Below are 27,753 nucleotides of genomic sequence, written 5' to 3'. Positions count from 1 at the left end.
CTAACAGAGCAACAGAAGTTTGCAGTACATATACATGCAGTCAAATGTGATTTTGGTGTAAGTCTTCACTTAAGGTAAATTTATGATTTTTGTATATATAAAAAATTAATTCTTCTTTGTATTCAAGGCAGAAGGCATGCTAAAGCAGCATTTAGTAGTTCAAACCGTTGAAGTTGAACAATGTGACAAGTGGTTTGCAATAAACAATTGTTTGCCATGTGCCCCTACGCTACTGTACAGTAAATAAATATCAGGGGAGACGTCGTACATTGTTGGACTACCTCTGCTCTGGCCTACTTTATTACAGAAAAAGAATCTTTCCTGAATAGTAGGAAGGTGCTCGTTTCCGCCATATAACATATATGTAAGTGTCTTAATATAAAACACAACCTACTTGATAAGTCAAATTTCAGCATGAAATTAATTTGTCATCTCTTGGCCTTAAGTTGATTGAACATAAAAATCGTTAATTTACATAGCAAATTGAATGTTGATCACGTATGGAGATTTTTTTTATTACCCTACTGTACATTTGCAATCATATAAATACACAATTACAAAAGAAAATATCAAAGTGAAAAAAATGCAGGCACATGCCTAATGATATGGCTTGTAAATCATTATTTCCAGTTTTGTGCAGTTGAAAATACAATAGTATGAATCAAACATTGGGTGTATGCATCAAATATGAATCAATTTGTATGGTAAGGAATGTTGGCTGATTCGGACTGTGGCTGATTTGAACCAATTTATGGGCAGACTTGGCCCAAATTCCAGGCTGATTCAGACCATGTAAGAAAAACAGTGGAACACACATACCTGATTTATTGTAGTAGTTATTACTATTTCCGCAAACATGATAAGATAAAGTAAATGGTTGATACTGAGCTTTTACATTTACACCAGATAGTCATTAGCAAATTTCTGTCAAAAATCAGAACAAAATAGATATGAGCCACTAAATTTAAATTTTTTTTTAAACCACAGTAACTTTTCAATATTTCAGTAAATATTAAGTTAACTTTTTATAAATCAGGCCAGTATATAAACACTATCAAACAGTAATGCATATAAATTAACTCTATGTATTTTTTGATTTCTCATGCAAATCTTGCTTTTCTCACATTATATTTACATCAAAAGAAATTTGTGTAAAGAGTTATTGATGGGTAAAATGATAGTGTAACATACTTTGCTGTTATCATTACTTTCTGATATACTATTATTGTTGAATTGTTGTCATTTGAGTAAAATCTCATACCAGTAAACCAGCTTATTTTCATTTTACCCTTTGAAACATCTAAAAAATATTTAAAGCATTTATAAAATCCACTATATATTGATTTCTGGATATATATTTGTATATTAGTAAATATATAATATAATAACACTTCATATAACCAATGATTGCAAAGTTATTTCAAGTCAGCATAATATCTTGCAAATTGGTATTAAATTCAGTAAATTAGCAAATAAAGCCATCAATAGTGCTTTACTTTTTGTGGCATTGGTGAAATGGGTTTTGAAAATTCATGGTAAGATGATCCCACTATTAATATTTGCAGTTAAATTAATTCAGGACGCATTGAACGAACAAGGAATAAATAAATGGTGATAATTTAAGTTAGGAAAGTACCTGAGGGTAAACTTAGGAGATAGCAATTCAGACAGTCAGGGAAGTGCAAGGAACAATTGATGGTACTGTGGAAGTCCTATGCTGAGAAAAGGACCTCTGTGAGTCAGCTACTGATATTACATGCCAGCATTTATGAACAGGGAAAACAACAAAATTGTTGTTACATTATATTTTTCTTTATGTTATTACAAGGTACACTAGATTATCATACTATAGACGTATGATATTGTATTGAATTAAATCACGACCTTGACAGGACCCCAGTTTAATCATTTAGCATATATATATATGTAACATTTGGTATGAACAGTCTTTTGTACAATGTACAGGATAAAGGTTAATTCTGTTAAAGTCTCACAGAAGCATGGACATACTCAGACCAATATGTATAGTCTAAAACATGTTACTGCATGATCCCTGATTTCAAGATTTTTATTAGCATTAGTAATTTTATTATTTATCAGTTAATGAAATTATTTAAATTTTGTACAAAGGTGAATGAGCTCCATTACAATTATTTCACCCCATTATCTTGTGTACAAACTGTGCTTTGTTTCCTTAAATACATATTTTGAACTGCTCAGTATACCTGGGAAATAATGAGAAATATCATATTTTAAGCAAATGTAAATGTCACATTTACATCCGAGATGAAACTTAATATTTCACATGGTCTGAATCAGCTTGGCAATTGGTCTGAATCAGACCATAATTTGGGAGAATAAGCCATGGTCCAAATCAGCCAGTTACCATGGAAATTACAACAAAAGCATAACTAACCTACAGTCTGGAAAAGAAAAAAAAGAACAGAAAATAGGATGAATACAAGCACGTTTAGAACCACAGCGAAACTTCATCCAGTCTGATCTCATGTTCAGCAACAGCAGTCAAATTGAAATTCATGTTACTGTTCTTTCCCTTCTGCATGAAAAGTCATATCAGATTTGTTCTTTCCCTAGAAAACATCTTACGGTGTCTAGTTGGTCTTAAAGAAATGCTGATCTGATATCTAATATGACCACAAAAGCAGTTATCTTTAAGATCATTACCACTCCTCCAATTTGGAATTCATATCAACATTGGGCTTTCGCCAGATGACTAATTATGATGTCTTGCTGGTACTAAATGAAATGGTGTTGATCTGACTTTAGATATGGCCACCATGGCAGCTATCTTGAAAATTTTGTTGCCACTTCTCCTAAATGGAAAGTCATATTGACATTGGGTTTTCACCAGAATACTTCTGATGGTGTCTAGTGATGTAACATATTGTGCAATATTTTTAGAAGTCTGTGAAATGAATGAAATACTGCTTTTGTATCTGCTTAGGATGTGGAGAGGTGCAACATAGGCCCTAGTGATGCAGTTACCAACTTAAATTGATGCATATTAAACGAGAAATGATTAAAACAAGAAATTAATATTAAATTTTTTGTCAAGTACCTTGCAAACTCTAACCTTTGCCCATACATATATAAGAGAATTGACAACACAATCAGGTAAATATCTACGTACTCTGCAACCATGGTCATAGTACCAGTGTTAGTAATTCTGTCAGACACATATGCAAAGAAGTGTAATTTCAGCTAGATTCCATCCAAATCCAAAATGACCTAATTTCTTACCAATAAACGTGCTCAAGCTTGCCAAACACAGTATAGCATATTTTTGGAAATATTCATGCAGGACATGTATGATGTGAGAGATATTTGATAGTAAAATGTGCCAAATTAGACAAAGGGAGTTTCTAATTAGAAAGATGTATGTACACTAATAAAACTAAATTAACTCTAACTTGTACATGGATATTTGACTTCATGATGTATTTGATATGAACATGGCAAAAGGTGCAAGACTGTCGCAGAAATTCTGTTATTAGTTTCAACCAAGTTTGGAAGTAACCATTTGATTTCATGGGTGTAAAGCAATCTGAATAAATTGTTTAAAAGACAAAAGGAAGAAATAAAATTAGCTATGAAACTTAACGGTATTATGACTTTGCATTACTGCACAGCAACCATTATGTATCATGTTCAGTTAGAACACCCAATCCTTCTACCCCTAAAACTTCAGTTGTTCTTGATTATTAGTAATTTCCAAAATTCAGATCATAAGTATCTTAAAATTTTGACATTTTCTGCAACATTTCACTGCCTTCATCAGCGACTATATAAGTCATGTGATCGAATTAGTTGCTGATGAAGGCAGTGAGATATTGTCGAAAATTTCGAAATCTTAAGATAGTTATGCTCTTGAGCATGGGAAATTGTTACGTATATATATATATATATATATATATATATATATATATATATATATATATATATATATATATATTAATTTAATTGTTTGTTTGTCAGTTTTAAATTTTTCTTTTTCTTACATGCTATTGTAATGTAAATTTATTCACTGGAAATGTTATTTTTCAGAAAATTGGTTGACCTGAATCATTCTTTTCATAAAGACAAGGTGTTGGCCTGGAAGCTGACCTTGATTCAGAATTAGTAAACATAGTTCTATTTTATTTTAAAATGATTGTTTGTTGTCAAGGTCATGATGGGACTATGTGGGTTAATTTTTATTCTGGGAATAAAATCATTGGTCTAATCAAGGCCATATTCTGTATACATGATATAAACATGATCACGTGACCCCCCCTCTGATCTTGCAACTTGGGGGAATTTCGAAATTGCGTCTTATGATACAATATAACCTTTGTTTTAGAGAGGTCTCTCTCAGTTTTGGGCTTTTCACACTGATGTCAAGTTAATTTGTTGTAGCCAGATTTTGAGTTCTAATTTTCTTCAGATCAGTTGGATTTCAAAAGGGTTAATTCTTTTTTTCTCTCTACCGCTCCGGTGGCCTAGTGGTTAGAGCGTCCGCCTCGGATGCGGAAGGTCATGGGTTCGATCCCCGGCTGAGTCATACCAGAGACTTACAAAAATGGTAACGGTTTATTCGAGCCTAAACACGTAACAAAATTATGAATTATCCAGAGCATGGAGGAAATCTTTTCAGTTTAGTTGTTCTGTTCCAAGTCGGGGTACAAGTTTGGCATTACATTGACAAGTGGACCACGTATATCGGAGTATTATTTCCTTTTAAGGAAATAAAATGGAATCAAGTCAGACTTTAAACATATATATATAGTCATATGATGAGCTAAAAGCTTTCATGAAGTGTAGGGCCATATTTATATTTATAGAGTTAACTTTCTGAGATAAGAAGAAGGGGTGGTGAGAAAGGGGGGATGGTACATGTATATGGTAATGGTCAGAACTACGCTGGACTAATTATCAGCAAATTTAACAGCAAATTTGACAGATGTCTGCTTTAAGTTAACAGATGTCTGCTTTACATTTGTATGCAAAATACGTTGTTGCACTTGTTACGGGATAGACACTGTGGATAGAGTTTACTGTTTACCAAAGAATGGATTGATTTTCAGCCACTTTTCAACTGATCAAGTGATGTTGGGCTGACAATATTGCCATGGCACATGCATTAAGGCAGTTGTCATTTCGAGATTTGTGATAAAACTGATAGTTTCAACCACAATTTGGTGTAGGATTCTTGTTGATGGTTTGCAGTTACTTAGGAAGGTAAATGAATTTATAGATTCAATTTAGAGACTTATTTCAACAATGGTATTGTTTGGTGCACAGATGACTGTACAGGTTGACTGGGCAGGTATGGGAGTTTTATTGTTTGCCCTGGATTGAACAACCACGTAAACAGTGTACTGAAACAAATAATTTGTGTTATTGTTTATTGTTCTGTCCAAATTAGATGAACGAATATCAGGTTTTTAGCTCTACTGACATGCTACTGAGACACAAAAACATTGCCTTTGAAAAGTAGAAAATATGTATATGTCACAGGAGTGAGTCAGATGTAAGTGTTAGAGCACCTATCTAGCATTCGGAAGATCCCAGGTTTAAGTCAGTCCTCTTTTCATTGCAAATTTTTCACCATTGACAGTTTTTTTAAAGGGCATTTTTAGCATGTTATTGGCTACATCATGATGAGGAAAGTGTCTTTTCCAGAACACCAAGACAGCCTACCCTGGGCTGTCCTTGACAGGTATTGAACCTGCAGTCTTTGGATTATCAGTCTGATGTTCTTCCACCCGAGATCATCATGTTGCTTGCTCTGGTTATGAATGGTATATAAGATCCACATGCGTGATTAAACCCATGTCTCCAAAGTAGCAGTTTGCATAGCTTAGATAAATGTGCAGCAACTACCTAATTACTAGTTTGCCAATATTTTAACAGTTGTTGATGACTTGTTTTCTGTTTTCTTGCAGATTTAAACTTTTATATTCCTGACAATGTCACAGAAGAGGAAATCTGCTCCAGAAGCTGGAGATGACAGAGAAAATTACATAAAAAAACGGCAGGTGGATAATCATCTTGAAGGGGATTTACAATATGACAATAATTTTTCCATGTGGGATCCATCCACCAGTCCATATTTCAGCAGGGACCAATTAGACCCATCTATATCATCAATGTCAAATGTGGTGACATCTTTTGAAAACAAAAGTGCTTCAAGCTCTGACATTTCATCTGTTAGTTCGGTGAATAGCAGCATACTAGGACATAATTTTGTTGCTCTTCCTGCATCATTTCACAATTTTACTTCTCCAACCATTTCATCTTTACCACATTTCACTACGACTGATGTACCATCAACATCTTTGCAAAATTTTGTTTTTCCGTCATCATCAGTGCCTAATTTCAGTGTACCAGTCTCATCACCTGAACAGAGTTTAAGTAATCAGACTTCATTGTGTGACCAAAAGTTAGACATTCCAAACTCGGAGTTAGATGAAAATTCAAATCCTCCAAACTCAATACCTGAGCTGAAATCAGGTGCTGAAAACACTACTGTTATCTCAAACTCCAGTGGATCAAACTCATCAGAAGAAATCTCAGCTTCACGTACGTCTGGTCGACTAGGTTTTGCATTCTTTAACAGGCCATGTGAGGACTTGGCAAAGGCTCTCCTTGGAAAAAAGTTGGTGAGAATGATTGATGACAAGCGTGTAAGTGGCAGAATCGTGGAAACAGAGGCTTATCTGGGAACAGTTGATAAAGCAGCTCACTCGTACAAGGGAAAAAGAACCGACCGCAATGCAGCTATGTTCATGCCTCCAGGAACAGCTTACGTATACAATATATATGGCATGTACTGCTGCATGAACATATCATCCCAAGGTAGAAAATATTATATTCCAGATCCTCAGAGAGGAGGTCATGAAACACCAATTTTTAGCACACTTATTTCTAAGGTCAAATGTGTTTATGGTAAAGTCCTGTATCCATTGGCTAATGTGCATCTGGCAGTCACAGTAGCTTGTTACTGCTGTAGAGTCCATATTTTTGACCCAGTTTGAATCAGACCTGTGGTATGGGTTGTATGATCCAAATCTCGGACTAGTAATGAGTGAGATCCATGGATATTATTGAGGTAATCTTGCACCGGTTTGGCTAACCGTGTTATCACTCTGAAGGCCATATGTTTGATGTGATGTGATTTTTGATTTTTAACGTAGCTTTAACAATTTTTCAGTCATATCGCTACGATGTCTGCAGTGTGGCAGTTTATAGTGATGTCTAGCACTGGGGCATCATGCCGCAGACATGTAGCATGATGTCCCACCCAGTCACATTATCCTGACAGCAGGCCGACCAGTCCTAACACTAACCTCTTAATGCTGAACGCCAAGCGAGGCAGCTGTTAGTACCATTTTTTAAGTCTCTGGTATGACTCGGCCAGGGATCGAACCCACGACCTCCCGCATCCGAGGTGGACGCTCTAACCACTAGGCCACCGGAGCGGTGCCATATGTTTGATCTGATTAATTAAACATGGAATATTTGCTTATATCATTCGGATATTGGTGGAGTTTGATAATGAGCAAGATCTATACATGCTAATGAGGTGATCTTGCATCTGATTGGCTAAGTTTGCTACCCCTCTGCAAGCCATATTTCAAATCTGACTTTGATCTGACTTGGAATATATGCATATATCATTAGGATCTCAGATGTGTTCCGTAAAAAGTGTTATCTAGATATACTGATCAGGTGATCTTGCCTCTGATTGCCTGACCTTGTTACCACCCAGGGGGTCACATTTTGGACCCAATTTCAGTCAAATTTGGAATATAGGCTTATATCGTCCAAATCTTAGACAAGTTCGGTAATGATCGAGAGCCATGCATGTTAATGAGATGACCTTGCATTTGATTGTCTAACCTTGCTACCAGTCTAGAAGCCCATATTTTTAATCCATTTTTGATTAAATTTTAAATATATGCTAATATCACTAACATCAATGCATTCATGCAAATGAGGTTATCTTGCACCTGATTGTCAGAGCAGGTTGCCACTCTGGAGGACATAGAGTTCATGCATGATACATTCCAGAAGGTCTGTATTCACACTGGAAATAAATCCATCCAAGTTTCTAGCACAGACTGGATCATTATGGATGTCTACATCTTTGCTCATAGATTACATTACGGAACAAGTTTTATTGCCCCAGTTAGAAAGTCACAGCAATATAATTATGTAATAGTAGATGTCCGTTATGTCACAAGCAAACTTACCTGTTGGTTGAACAACAGTAGACAGTGTAGAATGCTCATTTTAAGTCGTAAACAATGTCATTTAAATATCCAAAGACTAGCCCATTAAAATACATTCAAAAACATGTATTGTGAAAGATGAAAACTAAATTTCCAAGAATCCTGAGATTATTAGGTGCTTCACAAAATATACAAAGTTTAATGATAATAATTTTAATAGAGAGAGAAGGGTGGTGTGGGGAGTTACTGCTTTTAAATAAACTAAAGAAAAAAGAAACAGCACACAAGTTTTGGTTGGTTTCATTCCATTGTTAAAATAAAAAATGTGAGTAATGGTGTGATTTATTTTGTTCACTGCCCCAGTCCCTTTTAAAATGTTTGCGTAACATGTTCCCACACAGTGAAATATACACTGTGCTATTACAACATCCACTAGTCAGGCTTCTGTTTTGTACTTTTTAATTTTTCTTAAAATTACGTAGTTTTCAGTCTACATGTGTCCAGATGTATATTTTGTTGAGATCTAACATTTCTGCATTCCATTATGTCAAAATTTTAAATGAAAATATAGAGGCCACTGTTAAGGAACCTAAGCAGCGAGAAAAATTGGGAGCCTATAAAGAGTTACGCTCCCTGATAGTCCTATGTCTGCCATGAGTCAGCAAATTGTTCAAGTGCCTTATTCAAAGGCATGTTCAGTTTTAAAACTGGCTCATTGATAGCACATGAAACAAGCAAAGAGCACATTGTTCACACCAGAAGGCTATTGCTAGTGAATCAAACACACCCCCTTCATCAAAATCCTGATTGCCCAAGCCTTTACAAGGCTGAGTGCAGATCAGAAGAAGAGGCTTCTTTGTCTGTTCAGCACTGGACATGGGACAATTAAACCTGGTAAACCTTTCTCTGATATTGAGTTATCTTGTGGCATTCAGAAAAAGGATGGTCTTGATTTGGGACAAAATTACATCAACAGTTACAGCTATACATATTTCCACAACGCCATGGCTTGTTTTTTGAAAACACCAATACAGTTGCTTATGAGCAATATCTACGTGTTCATAAGATGATCTTTCATCTACTTGTGAATATTCTAGAGGCCACATTTCTGAACAGATTTTGATTTTACTTTTTTAAATTTCTGTAAACAAAGATTTTAGATGAGTTTGATAATGTGCAACATCCATACTTGTTAATGAGATGATCTTGTATCTGATTGGCTGAGCTTAGGAATATTCCAGAAGCCATATTTCTGATCAGATTTGTATTTGTCAAGAAGTCCGATGAGTTATGAGCAGCATTTATGCAAATCTTTGAAGTGATCAAGCAGCTAATTGACTGAGATTGTGAATACTCTTGAGACCACATATCCAATCAGATCTTGATCAACTTTGGTATGTACGCCTATATTTTCAAGATCTCTGGTGAGTTTGATTTTGACTGACATCCATGCATACTTATGAGATGAGATGGCATCTGATCACCTGAGCTTGTAAACACTCCAGAATCCATAATTCTTAACAGATTTTGATTAGTTTGTTTTTTTAGCTTGTATCAGCAATACCTCGGATGAGTTTGATTTTGAGTGACAGTTGATTTTGCATCTGACTGACTTATGAGCACTGTAGAAGCTTATCGATTTTGATAGATTCAGTATGTTAGCTTTTGTCATCAGGATCTCTGATGAGTTTGTTTATGAGCAAGATGCATGCATATTAATGAAGATCAAGGTTCATCAAACCAGCAGCCTTCTGGTCACGAGTCCAGTGCCTTAAACTCTGAGCCACTGCAGCTTCATTTGGTAGAGATTTGAAAGAGGCACTGCAGCTTCATTAGGTACAGATCTGAAAGAACCACTGTAGTGTCATTGGGTACAGATCTGAAAGAACCATTGCAGCATCATTGGGAACTACTGTAGTTTCATTGGGTACAGATCTGAAAGAATCACTGCAGCTTCATTGTGTACAGATCTGAGACAATGCAGTTTCGTTGGGTACAGATCTGAAAGATACACTGCAGCTTCATCGGGTACAGATCTGAAAGAGCCACTGCAGCTTCATTGGGCAGAGATCTGAAAAAGCCACTGCAGTTTCACTGGGCAGAGATTTGAAAGTGGAAGAAAGATTCTGCAAAATATCTTTTCCACAATTTACAGTCACCAAACTTTGTGCATGGTTTGCACTTGGGATGAAAAAGAAGCCTATTGATGTTGGGGTCAAAAGGTCAAAGGTCTTGGTCACTGACTGAAAGAACAAGTATGATTTTGACACAACAACATTAGTTCTACATCACACACCTGGACCAAACATTGAGGATAGATTGAGGAAATTGCTGTAATTACTTTCACAACATCTAGAACTAGGCAAATCCCCAGATCCCCAGCCTCTTATGGGCTGCAGTTACCTTTCAAGCTTTTCTACTTTAGGCCAGTTACTTCTCTTAAGAAAGAAAATGGTTTTTGTACAGACATATCAGTTAATACCCATGCACTGTCACAAAATTTGTGGATAGCTTGATTTTGGAGTCATTGGTCAGGACCATTGTGACACAAAATTTTTTAAAATAAGTTTTGTTCTAGAACAAGTTTCTTGACCAAAAATGTTTTGGATTGCTTGCACTTAGGATAGTAAAGAAGCCTATAGATTCTGGGGTCTACAAGTCAGAGGTCATAGCAAGTATAATAAGAAAATAATGGTTTCTGCACATTTAGTTTAGTTCCAGATTCCATGCCTTGACTGTTAATCTAAATACCCTATTAGTGGCTACATACTTGACTTAATCTCCATACCCAACTAGTTCCTACTTAGAGGATAGTTAATCTCAATACCTACTAGTGCCTACACAGAGGACTGTTAATCTCCATACCCTACTAGTACCTACATACTTGGCTGTTAATCTCAATACCCTACTAGTACCTACATACTTGACTGTTAATCTCAATACCCTACTGAAGCCTACATAAAGGACTTAATTTCAATTATGCTACAGGTGCCTACAGAAAGGAGTGTTAATCTCATTGCCCTACTGGTGCCTATATAGACCAAAGGTCAAGGTCATTGAGACCAATTGGTTAATAATCACTAGTCAGCCATACCATATTAGTGCCTACATGCATGGCTGTTAATCTCAATACCCTACTAGTGCCTACAAAGAGTAATGTTAATCTGAATATCCTACTATTGCATACATACATGACTGTTAATCTCAATACCCTACTAGGGCCTACATAGATGGCTGTTAATCACAATACCCTACTAGGGCCTACATACATGACTGTTAATATGAATACCCAACTAGTGCATACATATGTGACTGTTAATCTGAATACCCTACTAGTGCATACATACATGACTGTTAATCTCAGTATCCAACTAGTGCCTTCATACATGACTGTTAATCTAAATACCCTACTAGTGCCTACATACTTGACTTAATCTCCATACCCAACTAGTTCCTACTTAGAGGATAGTTAATCTCAATACCTACTAGTGCCTACATAGAGGACTGTTAATCTCAATACCCTACTTGTACGTACATACTTGGCTGTTAATCTCAATACCCTACTAGTACCTACATACTTGACTGTTAATCTCAATACCCTACTGAAACCTACATAAAGGACTTAATTTCAATTATGCTACAGGTGCCTACAGAAAGGACTGTTAATCTCATTACCCTACTGGTGCCTACATAGAGGAATGTTAATCTCAATACCCTACTAGTGCCTACATACTTGACTGTTAATCTCAATAACCAACTAGAGCCTACATAAAGGACTGTTAATTTCAATATGCTACAGGTGCCTACATAAAGGACTGTTAATCTCAATACGCTACAGGTCCCTACATAAAGGACTGTTAATCTCAATATGCTACAGGTGTCTGCATAAAGGACTGTTAAGCACTGGGCAGGAGTATACTATATCATTCACAGTTCTCTTGTTTCAGTATATATATATAAAAATGTGTGAAGAGATTTGGTGACCATGATGACCTTGCATTAAAAATCTAAAGGCAAAACAGGAATTGAATTTCAGCTATAAAATTAAAATAACAGAGCTGTATGACAAGAATGTTGCACTTGAAATATGATCCATTTCCACAATTTCATCAAGTTGTAAAAATTAGAGACTATCAAAAATGTTATATTATTCCTCGTTTTTTTCATGAACTTTAAATATAGGAGGAGCTGCATATCTTTCCATGTACTTGTATTTGGATGCAGTAGCATGCATTTAGACTTTAAAATGTAACCATTCACATACATTGAGCATTAAATCTCCTGGGATATTTATTTGTCCAGATAGTGGTCAAATGTCCCGATATACCACCAATATTTCTACAGGAAAGCAAAGCAGTATCATATTCAGTATAATGCTATATGTACTTTAATCAATCTGCAAACAGCATTGACCCTGATCTGCAGTTGTATAATGCACCAGCAGATCAGGGTGTATGTTTGTTCTACTGAATGATCCTAATTGCATAGGCTCTGATCTGCCAATGCATTATGGGATGGCAGATATGGGTCTGTGCGGTTTGCAGTTTGAACAGGCTTATAAGTGAGTTTATACAGTAGTCACAATTCCTTAATAAGTGAACATTCATCTTTTGAGAAAAAAAAACTTTGGATAAAATAATCAGTGCATGTGTTTCTATCCCAGCATGCCAAGTGTGAAGGAAGGAGCTGTTAAAATCTGTATAGAACATTATGGTTTTATTTAACACTAGTCTACCCCAGCAAATGCCTGTTTTGTTATGACTTATGTTTGTGGGTTAGATCAGTTTCAGAAATGGGTCTTGTGTGTATTTACTAGACAAAGTCATCCTGGCTTTGCTTCAGGGCTTTTGTGCACCATTGAAATAGGGAAAGGTACATGATAAAACTGTTTGTTTAACAACTATCACAATTTTGGAAAAGTTGACATTCATGAATATGTCTTTCACCAACATGGACTGAGAGTTATTTTTTATCTTTGTTAGGAAAACTATGTGCTGTCTGAAGCAGACAGCTTATGAAATTAGCTGCTCAGACATATGAAATTAGCTAACTTGAAATAACATAAATTACAGCTTGATTGCATGGTCTTTAAAAAAAATGAATTTTCAAATTACTGTTCTACAGGTTAGCACTTATGAAATTTTAAAATATGAACAAAGTTAAAGAAATTATTGCTCATATTCAGAGTGCAAATGACCATTCAGACCTTAAGCAGCCTTTTGAGAGAGGCATATTAGAAATAAGGCCTAGCTGTGTACTCTAAAACTCGTATTAACTACTGTGATTCCAATATCCAAATATAAATCGTGTGCACTTCTTTTTCATAAATGGCATTACTAGTGGGGAACATAAAGGGAAGTTTTTTTATACTGCCCAGTTACTGAGGCTTTTAGAAATTAAACCTTAAAAACCTCCAAAGAAAGAGTTACTTAGTATGAAACAAATATCCAGACTATTTAAGCTAACCTCAAAAGCATGCCTACCTTGAAAAATAATTTGTCCCATTCCATAGATGGCTTCCTCAGAAGTAAGTCATCTTGAAAAAGATTCTGCTTATATGTGACCCAGGTGCGTGTTTGTCATGAGTGATCGATCAGTGCACGAAGAGTGTAATTCCCTTTGAGGGACTCTTGTTATATAATATAGAAGTACATGTATATGTATAATTTTTATATGAGATTTTCAACAGTGAGAACTTGCATCATACATATATACTAATTTAGAAGTTTAGTCGAACTGCAAACTGCATATTCAGATCAGCCAATGCATAATGTGTTGACAAATCTGGGTCTATGTTGATTGGAGTAATCAGGAGAACAAATAACTTATACCCTGTTCTGCTGATGCATTATGCAGTGGCAGATCAGAGTCTTTGTTATGTGCAGTTTTTCCAACTTACAAACGAGTATACTTGACTTTTATGGCCAATTATTGTACTTGTATTTTACAGGTGAAGGTGCTGCAGTCTTATTAAGAGCCTTGGAACCAGTGGAAGGTTTGGAAACCATGGACAGTTTGCGGGCTTGTGGTAGGATCACATCAGTATTGAAGAAAAATGGAAAAGGCCTCTGTAATGGGCCATCAAAGCTGTGTCAGGCCTTAGGGATAAAAAAGGATACCATTAACAAAGTAGACCTTACTGTCAGTAAGGACATCTGGTTAGAAGAGGGTGAGGCAGTTGAAGATAAAAGCATACTGAAATGTAAAAGAGTTAACATCAATTATGCAGAGGAGTGGGTGGATAAGCTATTGAGATTCTACATACAGGAGAATCCTTTTGTCAGTGTGAAGGATAAAGATGCTGAGAATTAGATTTATAGGCTGCAAGACACGTTCTAAAATTAATTTTACACATATTTAAGACTTTGTCTCCCAATTTTATCCAACCTTTTCGTTGAGCCACAGTTATGGAAAAGCAAGATTTAGTGCTCACTTTTACAATGACTGTTGTTACAATCATCCACACTTTTGTAAATTTAGTTAAAGTTTGGATTAACATCAGCCTTCATCTGTTTTACACCAAATCTGTTTTCAATATTAAGACATTTTATATTTTCCAAAAAGTTTCATAACTTTAAAACCTCGTAAATGGATGGTTGTAAAGACATGAGGGTGGTGGTGTGTCATTAAAGACCTTTTATGATGTCTAGTTGGACCAAAATTAAATAGCAGCTCATCTGACATCCAGTATGGCAACTGTGGTGGCCATCTTGAAAGGCTACTTCTCCCAAATGGATACATGTAGTTGTAGTGACACAAGTTTTGCAGTAATACCTTCCTAGATTTTCCTAAATTAAATAGGTGCCCATTTCACATTCAATATTATTGCTATAGTAGCTATGAAAATAATGCTAGTCAGACAGTTGTTACCTCAAAGAGAAGAAATAATTTTCACCAAATGTGGCTAGTTAAGAGTTTTTCAGCAGTATCTGAGAGGGTTTCAATAATAAGCAGTTAAAAAGAAGACTAATACCAGATTTTTTTTCTTTAATTCTTAAAAGTTCTTTTTTAGCCAGTTGAGTAGCAGTCAGTTTGAGGTACTCTTGTTACAGTCTATCCGCATGTTTGTGGTTTGGATATTTACTGTAGCTTTAAAAAAAATTCAGTAATATTGCTATGTCTGCAGTATGGCAGTTTATAGTGATGTCTAGCGTTGGGGCATCATGCCACAGACATGTGGCATCATGTCCCACCCAATCACATTATCCTGACACCAGGCCAACCAGTCCTAACATTAACCACTTAACGCAGAGCACCAAGCAAGGCAGCTGTCAGTACCATTTTTATAAGTCTTTGGTATGACTTGGCCATGGTTCAAACCAGCTATCTCCCACATCTGAGGTGGATGCTCTAACCACTACAGCCATCAGAACAGACACTCTTGTTACAGTACAAGTCACATAAAATAAATTCTCCATGCATTGTAGTGGGTCAGTTAATACCCTCCATGCTTGCTCAGCAATGGAGTTCTTTGGTTAAGGGGTAAATACCTACACCACGACTCAGAAGGTGTGCTTTGTGCTTTCAATTATGGAGGTGCCAGTTAACATAACTGATTGACATTTTGAATAACCAATGCATGAAAACTAACTGATGGAAAGACAGAAACGTTAGGGTGATTTACAGTCAGATACCATTTGAAGAATCATTCATCTTTATATTGATTATGTATTTGACAATAAAAAAAGTCATTTCAGAGGAATCTTACATATTCAATAAATAATAATAATAATGTGGACTTTGTATAGCGCCTAATCTTTAGAAGCTCTTGGCGCTTTACAACATTATACAACTCCTGTAACATAAAAACATATATAATGATATGATTACAAAACCAAACACCATAAAATTAGAAAACAAAAAAAAACATGCTGAAAATATTTAAGGTAGGAAACATTATTAGGTCTTTAAGTTTGTTCTTGCAGTCAAAATAAGTGAGTTTTAAGAGCTCTCTTGAATGGGATCACTGTGTCTTTGTGTCTAAGTTCAGTGGAAAATTCATTCCATGTTGCTGGGCCCTGGTATGCAAAAGAATGTTGTCCATATGACTTTGTTTTCATAGTGGGAATAATGAGTATATGATTGTCAAAAGAGGAGCGTAAGTATCTTGCTGGTGTGTACACATGGGTGAGGTTGGATAGGTATGTTGGACTGGAGTCCGTCAGTGAAACGTAGCACAGAGAACAAATTTTGTGTTTGATTCTGGATCGAATGGATAGCCAGTATAGGGTACAGAGCAGCGGGGAGGTGTGCTCTGATCATGGTACTCTTAAGTATGATCCAAGCTTTAGAAAAGGTTGATTGGCTTCTGTGAAATATACTTCTGTATGCAGTTATTGCTGATGTCAGAAATTGATGTGCATTCTCAATTCAGTTAAAAAATGTAACTCACTGGACACTTATAGCAATTTTATGTTTTTACTTTATTTAACAAAATATGAAGAAACTTGCACACTGACCTGATGAGAGGTATAGCTTTGGACTTCCCTTGAACAGCATAAATTTATCCTTTTGTTACAAAGGAAAGTTAATCCTCAAAGATATGTACAATTCTAAATGATAGCTGCTATTAAAAATAAAGAAAAGAACAGAAAACACTGTATGTACACCGAAAAGCAAACCATGCACTTAGCCCTTAAGCCACAGTGGCAGTACACAGTCAACAACAGCACATGTTCACAAGGTTTAATATACTCAGGTTTAATCCTACTAGATTCTGACAGAGTATGGCCCACTGCATATATATAGTAAGCAACCAACCATTTAATTGGAATGTGTATGCATGAACGGGGATTTTTTTCCATCCATGATATTCTTTGCATTGCAAGACAAACAAAATTATCAAGAAAAATGAAGAATAGCAAAAGGTCTTTTTTTCGCCCCCCAATGAGTTTGTTGCGTTCAAGCTTTTCCAAGATAATCCTAATCCCATCTCCTGCTTTGGAAAATTGAATGGTCTGTCCCAAAGAGATACATGACTTAAGCAGGTATCATGTGGAAATCAGATAGTATTTATCAGCACCTTTATCAAATATTTACAAGAATTAGCAAAAAAATTTTGGCTTCGGAAGGTGTCATTTATATTACACAAAGCCATCACGTTTACTGGCCAAATTATAACTCAGCAATTAACAGCAAAAGTTTGCTAATTATCCACAATTAAAATTAAATTTATTGCTGAAATGAACAATGATGTGGGGAAAATTTACATATTTCCAAGACTAATCTCTCTGTCTCTCTCCGTGATAAAGGTAATTTGCAATCAAAGATTTTCAGATTTGACTTTCCAAAATAAGAAGAAACGCCTCTCACTTTCAGTTAAGCTTGCTGTCTTGCATTTGCTTGTGTTCTAAATTTTAGGACACTTGAGACATCCAGATCTCTCTGTCCAAAATCTCTCTTTAGTGTTAAGTCAATAAATCAGATTTTATTTTGTTTACTTATTTATATTACTGTAATATGTTTAGCTATATAAGCTACTGTAGTGTGGATCACCGTCTTTATTAAGATTTGAAATTGTTCATGTTTCTTGTGCAAAGAAATATGCAAAGTGCCTTATGGAGGGACACAAAGTAATAGGTGATCCATCTCAGAAATTGTCATTCTTTGTGAGTGGTCACTTAATTTAAATACACATTCACACTGCGGCTGATCATTTTGACCATCCTTTTTAATGGAAATATAGGTTATTATCTGTTGTTGAAAACCCCATGTTGATGTTGCAGTTTATTTTGAAAGGAATAGCAATAACAGTATTGTCAATATGTGACATTCCATTCAGAAGGAGTAGCAATAACAAGATTTCCAAGATGGCTTCTTGCTAAATACTCATGTAAGTATAACTCTGTGTTTAAGTTGAGTTGTGATAGCAAGTTTTTGAAGATGGCTGAAGTGGTCTTGCCTTGGACACCATAGTGATGAAGCTTGACTGCAAGGTGCTTATGAGGGACTTTGTTGAAGGCTTTGCTGAAGTTGAGCAGGATCACATCTGTTGTTTGTTGTTTAGACCGGCCACTGAATCCTGGATTGTAATTATAAGTTGGCTCTCACATGATCTCTTCTTTCTGAAGCCATGTTGTCTTTCATTTAGAATGTTGTTAATTTCGAAGAAGTGCATCAGGTAACTGTGGATGATGTGCTCCATGACTTTGAAGACAACTGATGTCAGTAAAATTGGCCTGTAGTTGCAGGCTTTACTTTTGTCACCTTTCTTAAACAATGGAGTAACAAATGCTCCTTTCCAGTCGTCTGACGCTGCTCAAATGAGGCTTGGAATAGGAAAGTTTGGGCTAGAGATACTCAAGAATCTTGATGAGATCTGGTCAGGTCCAGATGCTTTATGTGGGTTAAGGTTTTGGAGGAGCTGAAGTACCCCTTGATATTGAATCTGGATAGACAGTTAGAGTGTTGCTGGTATTGAGATTAGGCAAGTGTGTCGTGTCTTCAACATTTTCAGAGTAAATCGAAACTCCAGATAACACTGGATATGAAATTTATTTCAATCATTCATCTTAGGCAGCTAATGTAACAATACACGAAAAACTCCATAGCTGAAACTTAACAGGAAAAGATAAACTAACAACTATTTATAATTAGCTTACCTTGAAAGTCTTAAGCATGATGATGTATAAATAATGTTTTTAGAATTAAATGTTTTTTAATATGATCTGAGGACTGTATTAGCGATGATGTCGTAGCCTCAACTAGATTTGTTGTGTCCATGAGGTACGAGTAAGGGTACTAATATTAGTACTAAGGGCTGTATATACACAATACTGCATAATGTGTTTTGTTCTGAGTATGCAGAAAAAACGAGTTTGACATGGCATAAGGATATATTGAGGCTGTCAGGCCGAGGCATATTTTATAAGCCATGGCAAACAAGTTCTTTCCTTCAACTCAGTTACATACCCCATCATTTTGCTTTCTAAAATGTTTGTTTTATTTGCATGAATGAAATGCAAAAAAACTAAGACTTATAAAAGATTGATTCATTGCATTAAAAGATATTGAAATGCATACATAAAAGAATGTACCTAAATAGTTCCAATCTTGGTGTGTGGTATGGAAATAGAGACTGAAAAGCTGTATTGAGCAGATGGGTATGTAATAAAATTAGTTATTGTTGCTGTTTAAATTCTGTAATACTGAGAATGCGTTGTGGACACAAAGTCGTACAGTGATAGAATTTTAATACAAATAGTGAGAAATTGTAAGGATTGTTCAGTTTAAACAGCATGAGGAGGCAGATGGAAAACACATTTATTTGCTCCCTTGGCTGTAAGACCAAGTAAAATTCTGGCATTGTACTGTTTCCATTTTCTGTCACTCAACATTTGATTGTTACCACACTTGAGTACATGATTTTTATCTGATCTAATTAAACTTGGATTGAATGCTTGTGTCATCAGGATCTTGGGCAAGCTTGATAATGAACTAGGTCCATGCATATTAATGAGGTAATCATTCTTGAATTCTTGTATGTCTGTCCATTTGTCTGTATACATGTTTGTCAGTGTCTTTGTTCTTCTATACATCTTTTCTAACCCATCATTTTTCTTGTTCTGTACTATTTATGTCAATCTTTTTTGGTAACTTATCTGCATATTATTTGAAGATGCAGACAAAGAAAAATAAAAGGTAACTTTCTGTGTTTGTAATAAGCTGCAATATGGTTTCCAGGAAAACATATCATTTTATTTCACATTATTTAACTTTCATATCATATATTTTGGGGAAAATGCAAATTTCACAAGGGAAAGTTCAATTTCCAGTAACTTTTGGGCCAGGCTGACTTTTATAAAATTTATAGATGGGAATTTTAACATCCATTCAGGAGAAGGAGCAAGATTTCAAGATGGCTTTATTGCCATATTGGATGTCAAAGTCTTCTGGTGTAAACCCATGTTAATATGACATTCTGTTTAGGAGGATTATCAGTAATAAGTTATTGAAGATGGCCACTATGGCAGCCATATTAAATTTGCAAGCAGCACTGCCTTCATTTGGTACCAACTAGACTATGGGATGAGTGTGTGTGTGTGTAAAGATTCATGGCAATCCTCAAAGTTGTTTAGGAGGCATAGCAATAACAAACTTTTGCTAATGGACAGATGGTCAATAGAGAACAGGAAACTTTTTCAATTGTATTCAAGGAAGATATTCCATTGTAGCTAAATATAATTACAAAGGAATACATTATCACAATGAAATTTATCATAAAAATTAAACAAGAATATAAATAAAAGATAAAATGAAGATTCTCCCTGTAAGTAATGAATTGAACATTTTTATAATCCTAACATACATGTAAGTCAAAGTAGCTAGCCTTACCTCTCATTGTGACTTAACATACACATGCTTAAGTAATGCATTTGCTCATGTATATAACACATCTGGATCATGCAGTGGTTCATGGGTTGGCATGTCTAATGTGCAAGCCTAAGATCATTGGTTTGAATCATACGCGGATCAGCCCGGACTGTGTTGATGTGCTTTAAAACACCAAGCAAAGTGCAAAACACCACACAAAGAGCAACACACAGACTTGTGAGACAGTGGTCACAGGTCTGAATCCTACCCAGATCAGCCTGGACTATGTTGATGTGCTTTCAAATGCCACACATAATGCAAAACAGAGACTTGCAAAACTGGTCACAGGTTTGAATCTACCCAAATCAGCCTGGACTGTGTTGATGTGTTTTCAAACACCACACAAACTGCAAAACACAGACTTGCAAAAGGGTGGTCACAGGTTTAAAACCTGCCAGGATCAGCTGGTGTTGGCTGCTGTGACATGTTATTGACATGACATGCACCGAAAAAACTGAGTATAAACATCACAAGCCTGGGTTAAATCCTTTGTAAACATGACCACTTAGGGGGGCTGCAGGCAAAGTAGACTGTTGTAAGCAATATTGCTGTGAATGAACATTGGCAAAGACAAACAACACTGATCTTTTAATTCTTTGTATTCTTGACTACTTAAAAGCAAAGATGCAACAAAAACAAAATAAGGCTGGTTATAGTGTCATTTGTTACAGAAGAGAAAGTACATGTCAATCGCTGCAGTTGTATTGCTGCTGTTATGTAAATACCAACTTAAATTCACCATCCCTTCTTCAAAGGGAATAGTCATGGTTTCTATTGTTTCTTTTGTGAAAACCTTCATAAGGCCAATAATGAGAAAATAATTTTTGGATTTAATCTATTATGCCTGGGTTGACTGAGATCTCTCGTATCATATATAATACTGTCAGTGATAATCAATGTCCAGATTTGACTGTCATTGTTAACAGTTTGTCTTTATTGTTACTTTTTTATGTTTCGGTGATTACAACTCACACGTGAAATCATCATCAGTTTATCTTAGTGCAGCCAGTTACACCACTTGTTGTTAGTTAATCCATTCATGTTGTTGGTGAATTAGGTCTTTAATTGTTGTCTCTAAAGAAATTTATATTTTCAGGCAGGATGAATGAATATCACCTTAGCTAACTTTGCAGTTCATATGCTAATATACATACATGTGGCCTTCTAATATAAATGGGAATGTTTTATGACAGATTTATATCCATATTGCCATATAAAATTATTTTCAGATGAATGCATGTAATATTTCACTGAATAAAGAGTACAATACATGTACAGTGATTGTTTTATATTTCCTTAAACAGTGTTGAATTTCAACCTTAGAAAACAGTCCTTTTGCACAAACCCTTTAACCTGTCTTCAGATTGCTTTTTGTTGGCAGAAGGGGTGGGGGGCTCTCAAGACAGGTTTTACTGTACAAAGACATTAATCAACTCTAGACCCAGATCTTCCATCACATTATGTGCCAGCAGATCAAAGTCTATGGCTCCTTACAGATCTACTATGACATGATATGCCAGAAGATCAGGGTCTATGGCTCCTTATAGATCTACCATCACACAAATCACCAGCAGATCTGCTATCACATAAATCACCAGCAGATCTGCTATCACATAAATCACCAGCAGATCTGCTATCACACAAATCACCAGCAGATCTGCTATCACAAATCACCAGCAGATCTGGAATGATGGTTTCTTGCACATTTTCCATCAAATAATGTGTAAGAAGATCAGGATTTATGGATCCTTGTTCTCTTATTTCATGCAAAAAGGGTAAACACTGATCTGGCAGCACATGATGTGACAACTTGTCAGGGTTTATAGTGTTTGTCACTGGGTACTAATTATTTATGGGTAAATAATGGACCCAATTTTTTTTTTTTTACACAGTAATATGTCCTAACTAGGTCTCCTGATATTATTCTTACAATGCAATACAGGCATGTGCAACTTCTTCCAGTGTTGGGCATGATAAAAGATTTTCAAGGCCACACCCTATGATGTAAATAAGTGGATAAAACCAGGTTGTGAGCCACTTGTTGTGGGCAGTAGGTTGCACACTGACTCCTGAATCATAATTTTTTTTCCTCATGAATATCCACAAGTTTACATCAATTATTACCAAATGTGGAAATATGCCACAATCAAGTCTAGACATATCTCTGCTACTATCACAACATCAATGCGTTTTAGCTATGAATCTACAGAGAAAATGAGCAACTATCAAGACCAATATTACCAGTGAATAAATACATTAATTTGCTTCTGTTTCACACAAGAACTGGTTAGTTTTTACTACAATTACCTTAACCTCTGAGCTTTCTATCACAGACTTAATTGGGGTTTTCCCATCTCCAAGTGCATGACATCTAAAAAAACTGATACCTTTAGATGGTGGAGGAATCAGGTTATTGTGCAGTAAACAAACTGTTAACCGAAAGATGGAGGGACAATATAATATGCTCCACCTTATGACTGATGTGTAAAGAATATGCATCATTCAACTTATTCTTTCGATTTATATATATACAAACTAGATGTGATAAAATTCCATTCATACTTCTTTGTGTTAAGCTCACAAGACATCACAAATCAAAATACAAGTCAAGACCTTTGACCTTGAAACAATGTCAGCGCTGACAATCAACTTGTTTATTGAAAAGAACATAATACAAAAGTATGGTCAAAATTCATTTGTATATGTAGAATTCACTGTGTTTATAAGATTACTGAAGAATAAAAGTATAAGCAGTGATCTCAGACCCAAGGTCAGGTAGGTCAAATTTTCAAACCTTTTCATAATGTAGGACCAATTAATACTGCATGATTTTTTTTATTAGTGAAAACACAATATCAGTTTCACCACATACATTTCAAGAAGTGTAGAACAAGAATTTTTAGATGATTAACATGATAGACTGCTATAGAAGATCTAGTGAAAAAACAATGTGGATACACCAAGCCAGTGAAGCCATGTGACTAAACACAACTGATATTTCTCAACCTCAAAATAGACTGGTTCTTTGCCTAAGTCTACATCAATAAATTTTGTCTGAATTTGATAAATTATCAAAAATCAGTGTTGCCTACATCAACATCTGACAGAGCCTCTTATTGAAGCTTACATAGTCGTGATTCTAATCATCCAAACTCGAGAAATTACTGAATGAAATCCATGGCCTCCATTTTAAAGAGTGGAGAATCCAACCCCATTATTTTAAGATAGCAGATTATGACTAGATCCTAAATTGTAACCATGTGATCTTACATAATGGTCATTTACCTCAGTGGATGTAGTATCTAATAGGGTGTTTCATACATGCCAACCCCTGGCGAGGAAAAAGTGTAATCAAGTGGACAAAGAGTAATCCGAGCAGATAAAGAGTAATCCACATATAACATAATAAAATTCAGTTTTCATATATAGCACTTTGAGCTTTAAAATGCTACAGTCTCTAATATTGCATTTCAAAACACTTTGTACCAGCTAAGATTATGAATGTTTTGCACACCAGTAGTGCACTTAGTGCTGGGTTACACAGCCTCGATCTGAATTCAGTTTTAATTTTATTAACAATACTGAACAATATCTCACAGTCAGCATTAGAATGGTCAAGAACCAATATTCCTTTCATAATCTAACAAAAAGAGGAAATATACATCTTCCAGTTTTTGGGTCTTTTAGCTGGGAAATAAGATGCCATTGTACATCAACTCTGTCTGCACAAAGTACATTTTCAGGTAGATTACCAACTTGATACTTCAGGAGTTCTTCTAATTTATCGGCAGCCTTTCCTGCAGCAAGGTGCATCATATGATGGGACAACCAGATATGTACACAGATGGAGACATTTTTCAAAATATAGAATGCAACTCATTTATGATTTCCAGTCATCACTGATACATAATGCATCAGCTGAAAACCCCATACAGTTCTGCCTACTTAAAAACATTATTAAGCAAATAAAAAATGTTTTCTTCAGTGGATCTAATGTTAGTTCTGGTAATGAAAGAAGATCACTCTGACTTTGCCCTTTTCGTTTTCAAAGTCTCTTACACAGACTGGGCACAACTTTTTGTCATCATAATCACTGCTCGTGTCTGTTGCAATACTAAACGGCCAAAATTTCATGGCTTCTGCAATTTTAAGTGAATTATCTTCTGCTAAACACCTAACAATATTAAATAATTTTGGTCTTGCACATGCATATTTTCTGCAATTTTGGAATCAGGAAACATTCATTTAAACAAATAACCAACATAGTCTTCTACTGCTAGGGGTAGCCTGTGTTCTATTAAGAACCCACTAAATAACGCCTCTGCATTTATAAATTCGTGTCTACAATTTAGTTCTGTTGTAAAAAGAAGTTACCATAGTACTAGAGTTAGTAAAACGAGCCAATTCAAGGTTTCTTTGTTTTACCACCATGACTAATATTAAAATCCTTTCTATACAGCCTGCAATGGGGGTGAAGCTGCCCTAGAATGGAATGCTGTATTGTGTAATTCATTTATTCATCTCTGAATCGGTTTTTTTGTCTTTTTCTAATCCATCTGTGAAATTATTTGAAAATAATTGACTAGAACAAATCTGACTTGACCTTTAGCACCAAATACCTAGAGACTGTTTCTGTACACGATATGAATTAAAATAAAGAATCTGTGAGCAAAGATTAAAACTTAGAAAACCAGTCTCCTAAGCCATACAGCAGCTATAAATAGAAACTGAGGTCAAAAGTTTGAAAGTAGAAACCAGCTTGTTTCTTGTAAATAGGGCAGCTGCTATAAATAGAATACTGTTAGGAAAGTGCATGCGAGTCTACAGGCAAGCATACTCTTAAGTGGTAGTTATGGTCTGAAAGATTAATGGGAAGTTAATTACTGTTGTTATTGGGTTTAACGCCATTTTTCAGCACATGATAGACTATGCATGGCGGCCAGTATTAATGGTGGAGGAAGAACCCTGGGAAGAACCACCAACCCACTTGAAGCTACTGGCAAGCTTTCTCACATACCCACATTGGCCGAATCCTAGACTCAAATGCACGCAGACAGAGGTGAGATGGCAGTGATCCGTAACGGAAGGCGCTTTAGACCACTCGGCCACTCGGGGCCCCAGGAAGTTAATAAAAATGAGAAAACAAATGATTATTTTTTGGGGGGGATATAACCGAAAATGTGTAATCCAAATATATTTTTACACATAAGGCGTAATTTAGTGAAAAAAGCATAATGATTATGCCAAAAGTGTAATGGTTCCCCAAAAGTGGTGCCTCAAAAACCAGCTAAAAATGGATATGTTTCGAGTAGGAGTCCAAACATGCTTCCATGCGAATGATGTAGAAGTGTCCAAACACACCTGATATGAATTGTGTAGAGGCATCCACTAGTGCTTCCAGGAAAATGGGGTAGAGGTGTCCAAAGCAGCTTATATGAGATAAAGGGTCAATGAGATTCCTTACATCTGATTAGCTGAACTTTACCTCTTGAAGCATTGAGACCATATTTCTCATCCAATTTCTATAAAGCTCAGTAAATGGGTTTAATATTGTTTTATCGGTTTATATGTGTTTATATACTGGAGGACTTCAACTCTGAATAGTAGATTGTGCATATTAATTATGCCATTATCTTCCAAACAAATTTCCAATGAGACATAGGAAAAATCAACATAATAAAAAGTTTCTGCTATTTGTCATGATATGATGCTGTGGCAGTCTTGAACTTCCTCAGTCAGGCTATGGTAAATTTGTTTTCAAAACAGTTCAGGCTTCTTGCAAATTTTTAGCACCTAAGGGGGCACTAGATTTTGGCTTGTTTTTCCTCACAACAGGAAATAATCTTTTACTGTCACTGTTCTCCAACTGAGAAAGACATGTTCAACAAAAAAGCTCACAAACAATGCTTCAGCATCGGTAGCATGCAGGACTTGAGTAGGTGGCTTAAAGTACTCCAAAACTGAAATCTACTGGAGTGCTATAGCAGTGTGCTGTTTCACATCATTCTGCCACATGCCCACAGAGGCTCGTATCATTGCTTACAGTTTATGTCATACTTGTACTATATAATAATATTAATACATGGTACATGTATGACAGGTAAATTGTAAGCAACAATACCAGCCCTTGTGCGCATTCCCAATTGTAAAATTCGCGTCACACTACTGTGCAATGTTTGATGGCTGAATGCTAGGCCAAATTTTGATGTATTCCAATCTATCCTTCTCTTTTTTGTGGAACACAAATCTTTTTCCTTGGAGGTTATAACATTTTAACTGCAGTGTAGCTTAATTACGAAATGGTATTAATCCAGAAAAAACATCAAACAGTGAATGATAAGTGGTGTCGGCACATGCATGGAAAACTATGAACTCAAGCAAATTGTGATATATGCTAATCTTTCAATCTAAAAAATTCCATCACTCAAAAAAGCTGTCTTCATGTAGTTTCCCATCCTCTATGTGTTTTCTGCTACCAATATGCTTCCTCACATCATCCCTGCCACCATGCCCAATGCTAACATTTCTAACACGCTATGTGCAAAGAGCTAGATGTGTATCAGTATTTGATGGCTGAATGCACAGATCATTTTTGGTATATTCCAAACTAAACTTCCCTTTTTTTGCAATACATTTCTTTTTCCTTGGTGATGAAGACATTTTCAAGATGTAATTCCAAATAGTAATTCAAATCAGTGTTGGCAGTACATATGCGGAGAAAACTTCTGGTTAGGCCCAGGCTTCTTTCAAAAGCATTTGTAAACCTATTCTTATATATATAAATTAAAATACACTAAAATGCTTGCTACCGGGTCAACTGTACGTATCGGCTCTAGTTTTAATAATATAGCGACTGTTTTAGCTACTGCCAATATCACGACTAGTACTTAACAGCCATGAGTCCATGAATCACTGAAGAAGTGAAATTCATGCCAAAATTATGAGGGTTGGCAGCTATTAAGGTATGTTCTTACAGTACCATATAAACCTGCTTACTAAAATGGTCAATGGTTAGGTAAGAATGGTGAGCGATACCAAGCCCACGTGGACCTTTTGTTTATGCATGTAATGATGATTTGTTTTTTTACCTTTGATTCCAAAATATAAAAAAAGCTGAGAATTATTAAACAAGTGAAATAACAACATG

General features: G+C 35.7%; 1 protein-coding gene across 1 annotated transcript; it reads left to right on the top strand.

Annotated features, from left to right (window-relative positions):
- Positions 1-21,881, top strand: LOC149803753 (DNA-3-methyladenine glycosylase-like). Its single transcript, XM_089953522.1, has 3 exons — positions 1-74; positions 5,946-6,858; positions 14,185-21,881. Exons 2-3 carry the CDS (start codon positions 5,970-5,972, stop codon positions 14,544-14,546), a joined length of 1,251 nt encoding a protein of 416 aa, XP_089809648.1. The 5' UTR covers positions 1-74; positions 5,946-5,969; the 3' UTR covers positions 14,547-21,881.
- Positions 21,882-27,753: the final 5,872 nt, after the last annotated feature.

The sequence above is a fragment of the Sinohyriopsis cumingii genome, chromosome 3 (genome assembly GCF_028554795.1).
Source record: "Sinohyriopsis cumingii isolate HCF-2022 chromosome 3, ASM2855479v2, whole genome shotgun sequence".
NCBI lineage: Eukaryota > Metazoa > Mollusca > Bivalvia > Unionida > Unionidae > Sinohyriopsis > Sinohyriopsis cumingii.
The sequence above is the reverse complement of the archived record's forward strand: the minus strand, read 5'-3'. Positions and strand labels throughout refer to the sequence as shown.

What these genes read in the sequence shown, in the direction of transcription:
- LOC149803753 (XM_089953522.1), top strand. Translation starts at nt 5,970, where the DNA reads ATGTCACAGAAGAGGAAATCTGCTCCAGAAGCTGGAGATGACAGAGAA. An exon ending in CATGAACATATCATCCCAAG is followed by an intron (nt 6,859 to 14,184) that starts GTAGAAAATATT and finishes TGTATTTTACAG; the next exon opens with GTGAAGGTGCTGCAGTCTTA.